Source organism: Lycium barbarum, chromosome 4 (genome assembly GCF_019175385.1).
Source record: "Lycium barbarum isolate Lr01 chromosome 4, ASM1917538v2, whole genome shotgun sequence".
In the NCBI taxonomy this organism is placed as follows: domain Eukaryota; kingdom Viridiplantae; phylum Streptophyta; class Magnoliopsida; order Solanales; family Solanaceae; genus Lycium; species Lycium barbarum.
Genome location: NC_083340.1, coordinates 52,220,298 through 52,237,385, shown reverse-complemented (window position 1 = coordinate 52,237,385; position 17,088 = coordinate 52,220,298). Strand labels below are relative to the sequence as shown.

At 38.0% G+C, this 17,088-nt stretch overlaps 1 protein-coding gene across 4 annotated transcripts in view; it reads right to left on the bottom strand.

Moving 5' to 3' along the window:
• Positions 1 to 1,653: 1,653 nt before the first annotated feature.
• LOC132636016 (N-terminal acetyltransferase B complex auxiliary subunit NAA25) overlaps positions 1,654 to 17,088 on the bottom strand; it is a 40,465-nt gene continuing 25,030 nt past the window's right edge. For all 4 annotated transcript variants that reach the window (XM_060352654.1, XM_060352655.1, XM_060352656.1 and 1 more), the window contains exons 16-19: positions 8,391 to 8,529; positions 8,192 to 8,232; positions 3,767 to 4,030; positions 1,654 to 2,589 (exon numbers count right to left, since the gene is read on the bottom strand). In XM_060352654.1, the coding sequence (XP_060208637.1) occupies positions 1,912 to 2,589; positions 3,767 to 4,030; positions 8,192 to 8,232; positions 8,391 to 8,529 (1,122 nt within the window). In that variant the 3' untranslated portion in view covers positions 1,654 to 1,911. The remainder of the gene's footprint in view (positions 2,590 to 3,766; positions 4,031 to 8,191; positions 8,233 to 8,390; positions 8,530 to 17,088) is intronic.

Genomic DNA, 17,088 nt, shown 5'->3' with positions numbered 1-17,088 from the left:
TCTTATGATGGAAGAAGAGCTCCATTCAAAATAGATCTTTTAGGAAAGTCTTACAACCATTTGGAAGCCCAAATTGAAGACGGAGAGGAGTTGGATTTATGACCCAAAATCTGTCAAAAGAAGGAGCAAATCTAGCAGTTCAATTTAGTGTGTCTAGTAGCTTATTTACTACTATTATGACTGTCTTTAAAGCTTAATTGAACAAAGTGTTGGTAGTCTTCTATGCACCTAGGATTTTCTTCTTCATTGTAACTAAGTTCGAATTAATATTAGTATTATTAGCCTTGTGGCTTGTGGAGACCTTTGAGGTTCTCTTTAGGGTTTTGCCCTTTTTAGTTCTACCTTAACCATAGCTTGAATTCTTCAATGGTAAGATTCCTTGTATTGGTTCCCTCCCTTCTATTCTTTTTTCTTCTTAATTTATTCTCTGCTTCTTTTACTATTAAACAAGATTTCAAGTATCAAATACTTGAACTTTGTTTTCTTTTCTCCAAGACTCAATCCTTCCTTCTTTCTAGCTTCTAACTCTAAAGCCTTCCGCTATTTGTGTTGTTATCCAGTCCATCTCTCCATCAAAAAACATAACATTTATTTGCCTGAAAAAACTCCAGCAAACAACTTCAATGTAATGTCGTAACAAAACATAATAAACACATTGTAATTATTCCTTACACCATAGAAGGGGCAAGACCAAAATCTTTTTCCGAGATTGATGGGATACCAAAAAGTCTGCATTTTCAGCAAAACACCGTGATGGCATAGCACCTCAAGCTTCATCTTTGGATCTTCATCGTCCATTGAAAACCTTATTAAGCTCTGATCTGAGCTCTTTCATAACTAACCCTAATCTTGTATATAGAAAATATGCGAAAGAAATTAGAAGCCCTAACCTTTTAAATATAAGATAGAAATGAAAAAAGAGAAGAAAACGACATAAATGACAACTTACCTCTTCAAGATAGCAATTAATTTACAAGTTAGGGTCTAAGTTTTTTAGTCTCAATTGAGAAGAAATCGGGGATTAATAAAATAACAGTTAAGAGCACCACATGGCAAAAAATGAACAGGTGGGTTGTGTTTTAATCCTTATACGCTCCTTGTGCGTGTTCTCACTTTCTTGTCCAACTCACCAGATAAATACCATTTAAATGCACAAAAAACAGTCAGGAGGATAATTGGACTCACGTAAAGTATGAGTGTGTTACAACAAAACCAAGTTCTAATTAATGTTAATATTTACAACATCAAGTAATTGTTGATTTCACTTAACACTGAAGCGTCAAATCTAATACACCCATGTCCATTTTCCTAAAATCCGTTCGCACATACAATAAGCATAGACGAAGCAGTTAACAAGCTTCAATCAAGGCAATTCCTTAGGGAACTACATCAATAATTTACTCGACAAACTTCTTATTACTATGACAGTTCAAATGATAAAAAAAACTTGGCACTTTCACCGTTGCAAGCATTAGTAGCCTAAAGACTGACAACCATTTATGGAAATTACCTCACTTTTATTCTCTCTGTATACAGAGACATGAATCCATCCACATCCATCCTTTTTTCTTTTCTTTTTCTACTTCTGATTAAACTAATGCACCAAAATTAACAGGTAACAGCAATCAGCAATACGCCAACAAAATCTTTAAATTCTAGTACAAAAACAAATATTACAAACCGGGAAAACGAATGAGATACTCAGATAGTGAATTTCATGTTTATTGTACATCCTTGAGCAGAATTGAACCATCAAAGGAAATTTTAGACGTACAGCATGCAACGTCAGATGAGATGACAGCCCTTGTCACTCTTTAACTGGAAAATTTTTGGGTAGAAACAGTACCTAGAAAAACAAGAAAATCACTTGGAACAACTCCCCGCAACACACAGAATCTGCTATTTCTCCAGCTATAAATGAGCTTTCAGTTCCTTTAATGATTTGATTTTTGAATCACAAATTCCAAGGAAATTAGATAAAGCAGTGCGCTGACTAGTAATGATTTTTCTAGTAATATCAGCAGGACTCCAAGACTGCAATGCTCGAGTGATCCGATCACCAAGATCTTTATCAATTGTTGACGATGAGGATAAAGTTTCAACAACTCGGGAGACCTTCCCGGGTCCGAACTCTCCATCTTGTCGGAGAGATGAAAGTATATTTTCCGATTTCTCATTGTCTGACATGCTGATTTGTTGATTTATCCATTGTCTAACCAGCTCTATAGTCTCGCATACAGACTGGATTGAATCTTGTACTTGCTGAGATAACTGAACGTTACAGTGCTCTGAAGGTCCACCTTTCTTTTTTTTCTTTCCTGAAGTCACTAACAACCTGGCACAAGACTGAATCACCATAATATGCCAAGCTAAAGGTTCAGTTACCAATAGCACCAGATTAGGAAGATCACATCCGGGTGATGATTCTAGTGGTCCCATCGATCCGACTTTATCCAGGATATACTTCTTCAGAATCAAATTCACAAGAAGCCATGTATTTGAATCGCTATCTACTTCATGAGAATAAAGATTCCAAGCATTTAAAAATACAACAAAGTTCATCCAATCAATCAGGTTGCAGCTCCATGCCTGTATGGAAGTGATGACATTTATAAAAATTTAGTATTCCATCACAAAACTGACAGCTGGACAGTTCGATACCAGACCCAGCAAATAACGGAAGTTTGGAACGTAACAAACAAGAAATTTCCCTTATTTCTAAGAGAGTTTTGAGCTGCATCAAAGAATGAATGTTAATCCTTCAGACACTACATTAAGATTCTGTTACAATTAATCTCAATATATATATATATAAATTATTGATTAGAAGGCTAAATTAACTAAATTATATTTTACAATGATAGAGGATTTTATTTTACAATCGTATAGGATTTTATAAAAAACATTATGATATTTTCTTATATATATATATATATATAGGCTGCTTTCTCATACATTAATGATCATAGCCTTTTCATTGTCCATTTAAAAGATCAGTCTCTAAAGTGAGATTTATCCTCAGAATTTAAGTTTGAATTCTCAAGTATTATAGCCTCCTCAGTTTCTCTGCTCTCATGCACCATAGAGATACTTCAAAACAACTAAATTTCTGCTTTACTCCATTCCCAATCAAGCATAACACAAATAATCTTTCTAGTATCTACCTCAAAATGAAATGTTCAAAAATGCTATAGTGGAACTAAACCTCTAGCATCGTACTGTTACTAAAGTTAATGTAGATCACCAAATAAATAACAAATCGATTGTTGTAACTTCTGAAATTTCAATTTGACGAATGCAGTAATGCACCTTGTCCATTTCTTCAGTGAAATTCCCACTTTCAGTGCTGAACTTGTACAGTTAGGAATTCCAATTCTCCTTAAAGACTAACCCAGCCATTACAATGAAATGGAGAGATAAGAAATAATGGCAACAAAATTCATGATAAGGGTTCCACAAATATGCTGGTATTTATCAAAATTGAAGCAAGAAACAATGAATGAAAAGTACGTTACATGCAAAAAAATTATAGCTTTGGAAGCATCCTCACAGAGAATGGTCACTATGGTCACTACCCAGTGTAATCCCACAATAGTGGGGTCTGGGGAGGGTAAGATGTACGCAGCCTTACCCCTACCTGGGTAGGGAGGCTGTTTCCGATTGACCCTCGGCAACCCTCCTCCTTTATCCGGGCTTGGGACCGGCAATGTGAGCGAGCTCACACAGGGAGCATCCTCACAGAGAATATGACCAGAAAATAATTTACCTCTGCATCCTTAAGGCCACTCAAAATATCAAAAGCCAGCCCTACAGCATCCTGGAAGGAAAATCCCAAGATATTGGCATACCGGTCGAGTAACAATCTCAGCTCCAACGATAGTTTAGGGTCAAAGAAAGAACCATTTGCTTCAACACTTCCCTTGACAGATGATGAAGCACATTGAATTGAGAGATAGACCATTCTAGGTAGAAGGGACCTCTTCTCAATTGTTTTAACCACTTTAGCTTGAGACTGTTTGATTTGATCATCCTGCAATAAAAGCATAAACCAATTACAAAGTGAGGAATTTTTTTCCACAAGCTTAGCATTAAGGAGAGGTTCTTCATGAATTTCATACATATCAAAAACCATTAAAGCAAAAAAGAATTGAACAGGGGCATAGTCTCAGAAGTCATGAGGTCCAAAGGAATACAGCTACAATTAGTGAGATTACTCCAGTGATCGAACTATTGTCATGTCATTTCAACCATAGCTGACAAAGAAAAGTTCAATTATACGTATAAAATTAATTACATGTCTGATGTAATGCATACCTTCAATCAGACTTAACTCTTGGAAACTGACTGTGTTGGTTTAATTCACTAGCCTCATAAAATCTCGATTTAAGCGGTAAAATTATCTAGAATTTCAAGTTGTATCAGGTAACTGTCAAATGCTTTTTTAATTTGACGGCAAGGGAACCCGCTGCCGCTACCCTTTGGGTGCGGACAGGGTAAACAACAGTCAAATGTTGTTTCAGCGCCATACCATTTAGCTATCTAGTTTGGCCATTGACAAGAGGGGGTTGCTCAAGTGGTAAGCACCATCCACTTCCAACCCTAAGATTGTGGGTTCAAGTCACCGAGGGAGCAAAAAGGTGGGAGCTCCTAGGGAGGGGTTAAAAAAAATCTAATTTGGCCATTGACTTGGATGTTCCCCAAACTCCAAAAGCCATTTTAAGTAGCTTATGTTCACATGGAAAAGTATAGCAAGTTCACAAACTACTTTCTCCCTTTTTTGTTCACAGACCGACCTTGTTGTACGGAACAGAGTGTTGGGCAGTCAAGAACTCTCACGTCCAAAAGATGAAAGTTGCAGAAATGAGAATGTTGCGATGGATGTGTGGGCATACCAGGCGAGATAGGATTAGGAATGAAGATATCCAGGATAAGGTTGGAGTAGCATCAGTGGAGGACAAGATGAGGGAAGCGAGGCTGAGATGGTTTGGACATGTGAGGAGGAGAGGCACAGATGCCCCAGTGCGGAGGTGTGAGAGGTTAGCTATGGATGGTTTCAGAAGAGGTCGGGGTAGGCCGAAAAAGTATTGGGGAGAGGTGCTGAGACAGGACATGGCGCAGGTTCAGCTTACCGAGGACATGACCTTAGATAGGAGGTTTTGGAGGACTCGGATTAGGGTAGAAGACTAGTAGGTGGTCGTTGTTTCGATCTATAGTCCTTTGTTTCTTGCTACTATATGTGATTTCTTGTACTTCGATTATCTTATTTATCTGTGGTAGCTACTGCTCCCTTTTTTCAGACTGCTCTATTTTGACTTATTCGCTTTCTTTAGTTTCATTTGCATTCTGCTTTGAACTGCTTGTGCTTATCTAACCTTTCTCGTTGTGATTTCTCTTGAGCCGAAGGTCTTTCGGAAACAGCCTCCCTATCTTCTAAGATAGGGGTATGGTCTGCGTACACTTTACCCTCTCCAGACCCCACATTGTGGGATTTCACTGGGTATGTTGTTGTTGTACCTGCTACCTCGGCCAGCACAGTTATCAGGTAATTGTGTCCACCAAAACTTCAACAGATGGGAGGAAATTACCTACTCCCTCCGTCTCAAATTATCTGTCGTGGTTACTAAAAATAGTTGTCTCAAATTATTTGTCGTTTTAGAAGTTCAAGGCACAATTGATTATCTTTTCTCCATTTTACCCTTAGTAAAAAAATTTCATTAATAGAGATGACACATAAATAGAGTAAACATTTAATGGATAGAGATTATAACTAAGACATAAATAAGGGTAAAGTAGCCAGAGTAAACATTTAATGGATAGAGATTATAACTAAGACATAAATAAGGGTAAAGTAGCCAAATACCCATCCTAGTTAATACTTCTTAAGGGGCGTCTAAAACAAAAAAGTGACGGATAATTTGAGACGGAGGGAGTAGTGTTTTTTTGTCTCTGGATTTGAAACCTCATGAACTACTATTTTGTACAGACAACAAATATTGTTGAAAGGCAAATGTGAACATAGGTGTATAAATATTCACAAAAGACATCAGTATCAAGAATTTCATTTTTCTTTTTCAAAGCTCTTTATTTAAGCATTATTCCCCATTGTAAAAATCAACTCCTACTGACATGTAATGTTGGATATGTTAATTCTACTACAACTCATGCTTATCATATAGTAAAATAATGAGCGATATTAACTTAAGGAAAAGATTTTTCATTAAAAAATATAACACAGACAGATGCATTACCTTGAAGGAACTTATATATAACAAACTGAAGTTATTATTCTCCTACATTTATGTCCCCATTCATTTCCATTAACCTTTTCAACACTTAAAATCACATGACATACATTGAATGGAAAAAGTGGGATGAAAATCATAGACACCATGGAACAAATCTCAACAAAGGCAAAAAAAAAAAAAAAAAAAAAAAACATAAAGTAACTTCTACTCATCTTCCTAAGCTTGGTAGATGGAGTTACTCGGTACCTGTATTGTTCGGAGGTAACAGGTACCCGGTATATTAATTCAGTTACTCTCATTCTGACACCAGCACCACCTTAAAAATGTCAAGAGTATCCTACATTGAAAGAATGAGTATATTCTTGAGCAATCCACACCTTATAAGCTAACTTGGGGTTGAGTTCCAAGATCCACTTTTTAACACGGCATCAGAACCAAACACATTCATATTCTTGGTTCACCCGATGTTAGGACTCCAATTTATGTTGTCTACGGGGTGGTGTTAAGAGTATCCCATATTGGTTAAGGAGACAGTTTCTTATCTCCTTATATGATTTTGGGTAATCCTCAGCTTATGAACTGGCTTATGAGGTTGAGTCACGCCCAAGGTTCAGTTTCTTACCCAAAAAAATGTGATGTTTGTGAGGGACAATTACGTCATACTCACTTTATCCCGTTTAGACACTCATTTCTCTGTATTGAGATCAACAGAAGGAAGATATAAATGTAATGCTATAATTCTAGTACGAATATATTGGCATGATTACATAATATTTGAAATGTGACAAAGATTATTTTTTTGTAAAGCCTTGTATCAAGATGACACACTCTGGCATGTTGTTCAGTATTGTTGGGGAGAACCAAACCGTTAGAAAAAGATTTAGGTCAAGAAAATGTTGATTTCCAAGAGTGAAAGAACCCTCAGTGGCCAATAAAGTGCCGATAGAATCAATGAGGATAGGATGAGTGATGCATAAGGAAGACTTTGCATCAAAGTTCAAAATTAATAAGTTACAATATAATGAAAGGATAATTTTAAGGATCTCATGCAGGATTAACTTCTAACATTAACCTCCTCTGTGGTTTACAATATTATGCTTACCTCCCCTTAGTTTTTTTTTTTTTTTAATTCTTTTAACATACTTATCATTAATGAAAAACATATGATCGGACAAATTGCCCTTTCAATATACTCTTTTATTTAGTTTATTTTGTAAACATCCTTTTCTAAAGATGCAACATCAAAACCCTAATTGTGTATAATCCTATGACTTCAACAAACACAAGAAGAATGATAGAGTGCTTCATCACACTCGTCTATGGAGTAGATCCCTTCTTTTTTTTCCTTAACCATTGTGAATTAAACCTTGCTGACTGGTCGATGGAGCGCTGCATCCATCTATTGCCTGAGTAGATCTGATCAATGATAGAGTGCCTATTCATTTCACATGGATTATTTGCACCATTTTCAAGTGATTGTGATATTGAGAATGGATACAAATTGCAATGACTTCAGCAAAGGAGGAATAATGTAAGAGGGAAAAACCTTTAAAATTCGGACAGGGGATTATGCCCTTTTTGCTGTTTGTAAAGATCTCAACTTAGCAGCTTTTTCTGGGGGTATCTAAGTTTTTACCATTAATACAATTGTCACCTTCCTCAAAAGAAGGTTAAAAGAATTATTACCTTCCTCAAAAAAAGGTTAAAAGAACTGTTACCAAAAAAAGAGAAGTAGGGAAGGCGAGCGTAATATTGTGAATCATAAGGGAAGTTAGTGTTACGAAGCTGAACCTGGAGGGAGGTCTCTGAAATTATCCCTATAATTAATCTTGACACGAAATTTAAGAAAAATTAATCTTGAAATGAACTCTTCCATGTAGTCTTGTACAACCCCTTGAATAAAACATCAAACTAGTGTATACAATATTGAACACAAAAGTTCATACCAAGGTTTGTCCAGTGCAATAAGATACTCCTTCAAATGGCTCTGCGCACAACGACAAGCAGTCATTTTAAAGACGTTACATATGCAGTAAACTCTGGAAAGAAAGTGTACTACAGCAAGGCTGACAAAAATCTATCCGCACCATACAAATAACAAAAAAAAAAAAAAAAATCGTATGAACAGGTGCATCATATACCAACCTAAGAGATAATTTTTGTCATAAGTTGGTGTCCACCAGGGTCGCAGCTGCAATTCTTCATTGAACGTCAATGATTTGTTTCCAATTTTATCTGAGAGCTCAAGAAACTGAATTCCTTGTTTCAAACTTTCTAGAATGCCCTAAGCAATCCCAAAATGAAAATTTGTCACTGAAACATTAAACAACTAAATACAATTATAAATAACACAACCCCCCCCCCCCCCTCTCCCAACACCCTACAAGTGCATATACCTTCCTACCTTCCAAATATATTATATATATATACTAGATGGAAGGGCGCCCCTGCTCGGCACGGACCCAACATGCAAATTTGTTTTCATATATGAACTATGTAGAACCAATACGAAAATCTCGTTGATTCTTTTTTTGGCGATATAATAAAGAAAACTGAAAAGGATCACTAAAATATTATTATATGTTTACAGCAATGTATGTTTCAGTCTGTCCGTCGGTTGTCAGCTTCAGTTAGAGTAGTTAGTATTATGCACTTAGAACTTCACCTTATTTATTTTGCCTGTGTACGTAAATTCATCTAATAACATATTTATTCTCTTTGTCAAATTTTGATATGATTATCTTTAAAGCTAATCAAACTTACATTAGTCAATATATTTAAACTTACGTTAAAATGTTTAAAACGGCACAAAGTAAATAAATATGCAGTAACTTACTATATAAAGTATATGTAATTATTTCAAAAAAATTGGTAAAACTTGTAAGAGTTTAATCAGCAAATTATTTAAATTTTAATCTTGGATATGATCTTTTTTCTTTTCTTTTTTTTTAAAATTTTTTTAATGATTATTTTAATTTTTTCTTTTCACTATAACTAAAATTTTGTATGTGTCAATTAATAGTTTCAGTTCTACTCTCCGTAAACAGTAAAAATAATTTGAAGAAGCAAAGTAGAAACAATTAGATTTGATCTTACGCTAATTAAGGGGAAAAGATAATATAAATTCTTTGAGAAATACATAGGGAAGAAACAGTGGGACGTGAGGGAATTAAGTTGGACTGGGCTATTGAGTGGTGATGGAGGATGACATAAGCAGAGGGCTCTTTAGTCCATGCACTTAAAAATATAGGCAGCAGCTACAGAAAGGTTCTCTGAGGCCCATATATTGCTCCATTCTTACTGAAATGACCGAAATCCCCCAAAAAGCCAAGCGGCCATGTTGACCTGATGTGTGTCCCTTTTATAAGATTAGTAGAATATATATTACCCCCCTGAAACTTACTGGGAAAAGTAGAACTATTAAAATCTATCAAAACTAACAGCAATATAGCACATTAATGCCTTCGACTTTCTTTTGATAGATCATAACGCTACTTTACTTCTGAAAACAAGTATTCTCCCAAAACCAATAGCATTGACCAACTTGATCATAAGCTGATACAATCCGAGTGGCATCAAGGCCTTTTACAAGGAGCCAAGCGAGAGAACTTCAAGCTATGCAAGCATTGTTCATGAGGAAGGACATACTTGAATACATTCTAGAGCCTTCCCAGGGATTCCAAGTGTTCATGATAGCATGGGGGGAGGATGGTTTTGAGAAGAGTGTTGAAGATGGCCATGCTTGCAATGTGGCCATTACTTGAAGATTTGCAATTTCAAGTTCTCTTACCAAAAGAAGACACCCAAACAAGGCCCTTACTTCATTAAGGGTAGAAGTGTAATAATATAGTTGTCTTCTTTTGAGCTTTAGTATAAATAGTAGTTTTTTTCATTTAGAAGACTTAGACTATTTTGAATATTGATATTTGATATTGTAAAACTCTTGAGAGTTGAGAGCTTGTGAAACCTTTGATTGAGTAATTGTTGAGAGGATTGGTTATTAGGGAATTCCAAATCCCTCTTGGTCATCCTAGGAATTTGGTGTCTCTTGTGTTCTTAATTTAGAGGTCTAAGTTTTCTATAACTTTGGTTGCTAAATTAGATCTTAAGTTGTGTCAAATTATCTATCCTTTTCTTTTCTTGCATTTTAATTCTATTTTCGTTTTTACTCTTGCATCAATTGTTATCAGAGCTTGGATTGGATTTGTTCGATCAAATCTAGCCTAGGGTTTGTTGCTAAAAAAAAAAAATCTGGAAAAGTTTCCACCAAAAATTTTGTCTTTGTTTTGTTGTTTTGTTATTAGATTCTTGTTCCTTAGTACGTTAGGGTTTCAAATCTTCAAATTTCGTGTCATTCGGGTCAATAGTCAAGAATCTACCATTGTTGGGTTGAAGCTTTTGAAAAAGTTGAAGAACAACTTAGTGGGTTTTGATTTGTGACGAAATTGGGAGTTGATAACCATTGGGCTTTGTTCTACTAGGTTAAGGGAGCCTAAATCCGAAATTTGAGGGTAAAATGAGTTGATTTGAAGGTAGCTAGAAATTTGAATGTTCATGTGTTTTTAAGCTATCTTCATAGATTCAAGTGGAGAAGAAGACTCAAAAGGAAAGTTAGATCCAAAAGTTTATTCCCAAGTTTTGAAAAAGTGTTTTTTTAGCCCCAAATGGAATGGTCCTAGGTTGAGTGGGTCCATTGTGCCCAAAAAAGTCAACAAACCTAACCCAAGATCCAAGAAATCACGTGCTATACGTCGTCACTGAAGCAAAGATACGATCCAAATTCACGGACCGTAAAAGAAGTACGGTCCGTAAATCCAGTCCGTCAAATTGAAGCTTCGAAAAGTTGAACACTGTTGGAGATCTACGGTTGCTATATACGGACCGTAAATAAGATACGGTCCGTAGATTTGAGAGCAGTTCCCAACCGTAGATTGGAGTGAAATTCGCTACGCTACTGTTGCTGATTTATGCTGACCATATACGGACCGTATAATTGAAGAAGTCCCTACCTTAAATCTGAACTCCAAATCCGTAGGTTCTATTCCCCATTTACGGACTACATCTACGGTCCTTCAAAAACATACGGACCGTATAACTACGTCCAGTTCAAACCGTAAATTCCAACAACGAAAAGGTACATTTGATTCAATTCCTTCACTTCTTTTTCCAAAATTTTCGCTTGATCCTTGGTTGGTTGTTTGTCTCCTTAATTCTTAGGTAAGGAACAAAAAAAAAAAAGTACAAAAATTTTTAAATTTTGTTTCTTCAAATTGATATTTGGGATCAATTGGGGCTTCAAGACCGTGTTTTCAAATTATCACCTACCCGGGCCCGAAATTTTATTTATTTCCCGATTTTTGCATTCCATTCTCTTGTCTCTCAACTAGTAGTCATTTAGTAGTTGTTCCTACTTATGATTGCTAGTTCTTGTGTCCGCATTTCTTTCGTGCCAATTCTTTCGTGCTTTTCTTCTTTTTTTTGCTTCGTTGTTAATTTCTTGGTTCAAGTCCGTTAGATTGTACTGACTCGTCCGTCTTTCTTAGTCTAACAAGAATCTATTCTGACCAAGAGTAGAATTTGAACCCTTGTGACTAGTCGACATTAACAAGCACGCAATCTTTGGCGGAAGCAATTTGTGAGGCAATTAAAGGTGTGCATACTTGAGCGATTGTGAGTTGATTTTACTAATCTAACGTGTTTGCTCGTTTTGTTGAGTGTCTTTAATAGGTACTATGGCTACGGAGGATGAAACACTAGTTCCCACCGGGGAACTCACACTAGTTGATGTAATGAGAGTCTTGCAAGCCTTGAACGATAAGGTTGGGAGTATGGGTGGTCGAATGGAAAACATGGATGGTCGGATGAAAAACTTAGGAAGTAGGGTGGAAGCAATTGAAGGCGCCCCGAGTGCAATACCAAGGAAGCACAAGTGGAGCTACTCGAAGCACTTCACTTACATTGTCACCCGGCACCTTCCATCATCTATATAACCCCACTCCCCAAAACACCCCTCAAAACACAACTCTCACCCCACCAAACAACATTCCCATAGGCCAACGGAACAACCCACCCCCACAAGATCAAACTCCAAATGACCCACCCCTAAATGATCCACACCCAAATGCAGCAATACCACCCCAAGACCGTCCAAACATCCAAAAACCAAATGAGGAAGAGATAGAGGAAGCTATACTTGAGCACGAACATTATGGTGACCAAAGTTGGAGGCCACGAGGGCAAGCACAAGGAGGTTATCGAGTAAGGGGTGGAAGGCATGGTCCTAACCCTCACATGGGTAGGCAAAGAGGGTACCAAGCTCGTGAAGGGTACCAAGCTCGTGACCATCAAAGTTATGATGATGATAGAGATTTGAATGGAAACCATGATTATGGAGGAGGGCGAGACACGAGTCTCAATTCAATTAAAGTTAGTCTCCCGACCTTCAAAGGAGGAAATGACCCCGGATACATTTCTTGATTGGGTGATGCATTGTGATAGAATCTTCTTGACGAATGACATGTCCGAGGTGAAAAAGACATCTTACGCCATTGCTCAATTCGAAGGGTACGCCTGCACATGGTGGGAAACTCAAGTGAAAGCAAGAAGAATTATTGGGCTTCATCCTACACCTACTTGGGATGAATTGAAGGACGCCATGCGGCGTAAGTATGTCACCGAACGCTATAAGCAAGAACAACTCAAGGTGTATACCTTGAGGCAAAATAAAAAGAGTGTGGAAGAATACTATGATGAGTTCCAACTCGTAAAGATGAGAATTGACTTTGAAGAGGATGAGTTGAATGCTATGACTCGGTTCCGAGCCGGGTTAAATGGTGACTCTGCCTCCCAAATGAGACTCCACAACTATGAGAGCATTGAAGAAACCCTTCAAGCGGCTATTGAAATAGATGAGGGTCTCAAGGAAGATAAAATCAATAAGTCAAGGGGCTATGTGAGCTCATGGAACAATAACAAAGAACGAGGAGCTTCCTCCTCCAGTTGGCAAAAGAATAAGGGCCCATGAAAGAAGCCAAGAAACCCTTTGTGAAGAATACTCAAGTTGAGAAGCAAGTTGACAAACAACCTCCGAAGTTTGCTCCAAAAGAAGGAGGTACGAAAACTCCTATTCAATGCTTTAAATGTCATGGCTTCGATCATAGAGCAAGTGAATGCCCTAATCATAGAGCATTTATTTTGAGAGACACTTGTAGTGAGGATGAGGAAGAATGTGAGGAAGGAGATGACGAGGGCGATCATGAGAATGAACAACTTGGTAGTGATGAAGGGGATATGGAGGGTGATGATGAGGGCATTGTCCCACTTTACTTATCTAGGAGAATCATGACATGTATGGCTAAGCCTCAAGAAAGGGAGGTCATTATTCCAAACTATGTGGTCCGGCGGACAATGATAAGCAAAGCCATGGATGATCCTAGTCAACGGGAGAACCTTTTTCATTCCAAGTGTATCATCAATCAAAATGTGTGTATCATGATCATTGATAATGGGAGTTGTGCGAATGTTGCAAGTACGACTCTAGTTGATTTCTTGAAACTCTCCACCACCCGTCATGAACACCCTCACAAACTTCAATGGTTCAATGAATGTGGTGAATTGAAGGTGACCCAACAAGCTATTATCAAATTCAAAGTTGGAAAGTATGAAGATGAGATCCTATGTGATGTAGTTCCCATGCAAGCTTGTCACCTTCTACTTGGGCGACCTTGGCAATATGATAGGTCAACCAAGCATGTTGGTAGAACCAATCGATATACACTTGTCCACAATGGGGTCAAACATGTGATGTGCCCAATGTCTCCTCTTCAAGTTGGTGAGGTCTATCACAAAATGAGACAGTTGAAAGAGAAGGGCAAGGGAGCCTTGCAATCAAACGTGGTGGTACAAGGGAATATTGAAGAGAGTGATTCTCAAGAAGGAAGTGCAAAGTCACGAAAGTCGAGGGGAAAGGCCAAGGTGTCCCTTTTGGGAAACTTTGGGGATATTAGGGAGGAATTGGAGGAGCGTCAACCGGTGATTCTCCTCATGCATAGGAACTATGCATTGCACACTAATGAACTAACCCGTTCTTTTCCAAGTTCTATTTCTTCTCTTTTGCAGGATTTTTATGATGTGTTCCAAACGGAACTCCCACAAGGATTACCACCCTTGAGAGAATTGAACACCAAATTGACTTTGTCCCGGGGTCTCAATTGCCAAACAAACCGGCTTATAGAGCCAACCCGGATGATACTAAGGAGCTTCAAAGGCAAGTCGATGAGCTCCTTGAAAAGGGAGTTGTGCGAGAAAGTCTGAGTCTATGTGTCGTGCCCGTGATCTTGGTGCCAAATAAAGATGGATCATGGCGCATGTGTGTTGATTGCCGAGCCATCAACAAGATAAAGGTAACGTATCGCCATCCCATACCTCGTCTTGATGACATGCTTGATGAGTTGAATGGTTCATGCATATTCTCTAAGATAGATCTTAGGAGTGGGTATCATCAAATTCGGATGAAACCAGGAGATGAGTGGAAAACCGCATTCAAGACCAAGTTTGGTCTATATGAATGGTTGGTGATGTCTTTTGGTCTCACTAACGCTCCTAGTACTTTTATGTGTTTGATGAATCATGTGATGAAACCATTGATTGGCAAATTCGTGGTTGTTTACTTTGATGATATTTTAGTGTATAGTAAAACCATGGATGAGCATGTTATTCACTTGAAATGTGTGTTTGAAGTGCTTAGACAAGAACAACTTTATGCTAATGTTGCTAAATGCTCTTTTTGTGTTGATGAAGTTGTTTTCTTGGGTTTTGTTGTGAGTTCAAGGGGCGTTGAGGTTGATGAATCCAAAATAGACGCTATTAAGAATTGGCCAACTCCTAAATCCATTGGTGATATTAGAAGTTTTCATGGATTGGCTAGTTTTTATAGGCGGTTTGTTAAGGGGTTTAGTACCATAGCCGCTTCTTTGACCGAGGTAATCCGAAAGGATAAACCTTTTTCTTGGGGTGTGGAGCAACCAAAGGCTTTTGAAACTCTAAAACAAATGCTTAATTCCGCACCGTTGTTACAATTACCCGATTTTGACAAAATCTTTGAAATTGAATGTGATGCTAGTAAAGTAGGTATTGGTGCCGTTTTGATGCAAGACCAAAAACCCATTGCCTATTTTAGTGAAAAGCTTAAGGGTGCGACGTTGAATTACTCCACCTATGATCTTGAATTGTATGCTTTGATTAGAGCTTAGGGTAATTGGCAACACTACTTGTGGCCTAAAGAGTTTGTGATTAGGACCGACCATGAGTCCTTAAAACATCTTAAGGCCCAAGGAAAGTTGAACAAAAGGCATGCTAAATGGGTTGAATTCCTTGAAACCTTCCCTTATGTAATCCAATACAAAAAGGGAAAGGAGAATGTAGTGGTGGATGCCCTATCAAGGAAACATGTTTTGATTAATACCTTGTCTTCCAAATTGATGGGTTTTGAAAGCTTAAAGACATTGTATCCCGAGGACCCCGTCTTTGCCAAAATCTTTCTAGATTGTGAAGAGTAGGAAAGGGAGAGGTGGATTAGGGATAGGTCTTCTACTCCCTATTCTAGGTTTGATGGTTTCTTGTTCAAAAACAAGCGTTTGTGTGTGCCCATGAGCTCTTAGAGGGAATTATTTGTGAGGGAGGCACACAATGGGGGATTGATGGGACATTTTGGGATTGATAAGACTTTGGGGATTCTTGAGGAGCAATTTTATTGGCCTCATATGCGGAGGGATGTAGCTAAGATTTGTGGCCAATGCATTGAGTGTCGTGGCGCCAAGTCTAGACTCCTTCCCCATGGTTTATATACGCCTCTCCCCACCCCTCAACAACCTTGGGTTGATATTTCGATGGATTTTGTGTTGGGTTTGCCTAGAACCAAAAGGGGTAAAGATAGCATCTTTCTTGTGGTTGATCGATTTTCTAAAATGGCTCATTTCATTGCTTGTCATAAAGTTGATGATGCTCCTCATGTTGCATCTTTGTTTGTATGAACATGTGGTAAAGTTGCATGGTATTCCCAAAACCATAGTGAGCAATAGGAATCCCAAATTCCTTAGCCACTTCTGGAAAGAATTGTGGGGGCGACTTGGTACTAAATTGTTGTTTTCTACCTCTTGTCACCCACAAACCGATGGCCAAACCGAAGTTGTCAATAGGACCTTGGGTTCTATGCTTAGGGCCATGGTTAAAGGGAAACTAGCATCTTGAGAAGATCAATTGCCTTTGGTTGAATTTGCTTATAATAGAGTAATTCATAGCACTATTGGCATGTCACCTTTTGAAGTGGTTTATGGTTTTAACCCCCTAACCCCTTTAGATCTAACCCCTTTGTCTCAAGATGTTGTGTTGAGTTTAGATGGCAACAAACGAGCCGAGGCCATGAAGAAGTTGCATAAGAAGGTGAGGCTTCACCTTGAGAAGAAGAACCAAGAAACGGCCAAGAGAGCAAACAAGGGCCGCAAAAAAGTTGTGCTTGAACCGGGTGATTGGGTTTGGGTACATTTCCGGAAAGAGAGGTTGATGCCTAGAGGAGATGGTCCATTTGAAGTACTTGAACGGCTCAATGATAATGCATACAAAATTGATCTTCCACCCGAATACCAAGTTCACAACACCTTCAATGTGTGTGATCTCTCTCCTATGGTTGTGCAAGATGATGATCCCTTAAATTTGAGGACAAATTCTCACCCACGTCTTTTTTTCTTTTGAACAAGCCTTCGAAATCCAAATTTTAGGTCCTTTTATTTGAGTTCATAATAATAATGACTGGCGGGTTTCATTAATGAAAAGAAAAGCGGAGGCC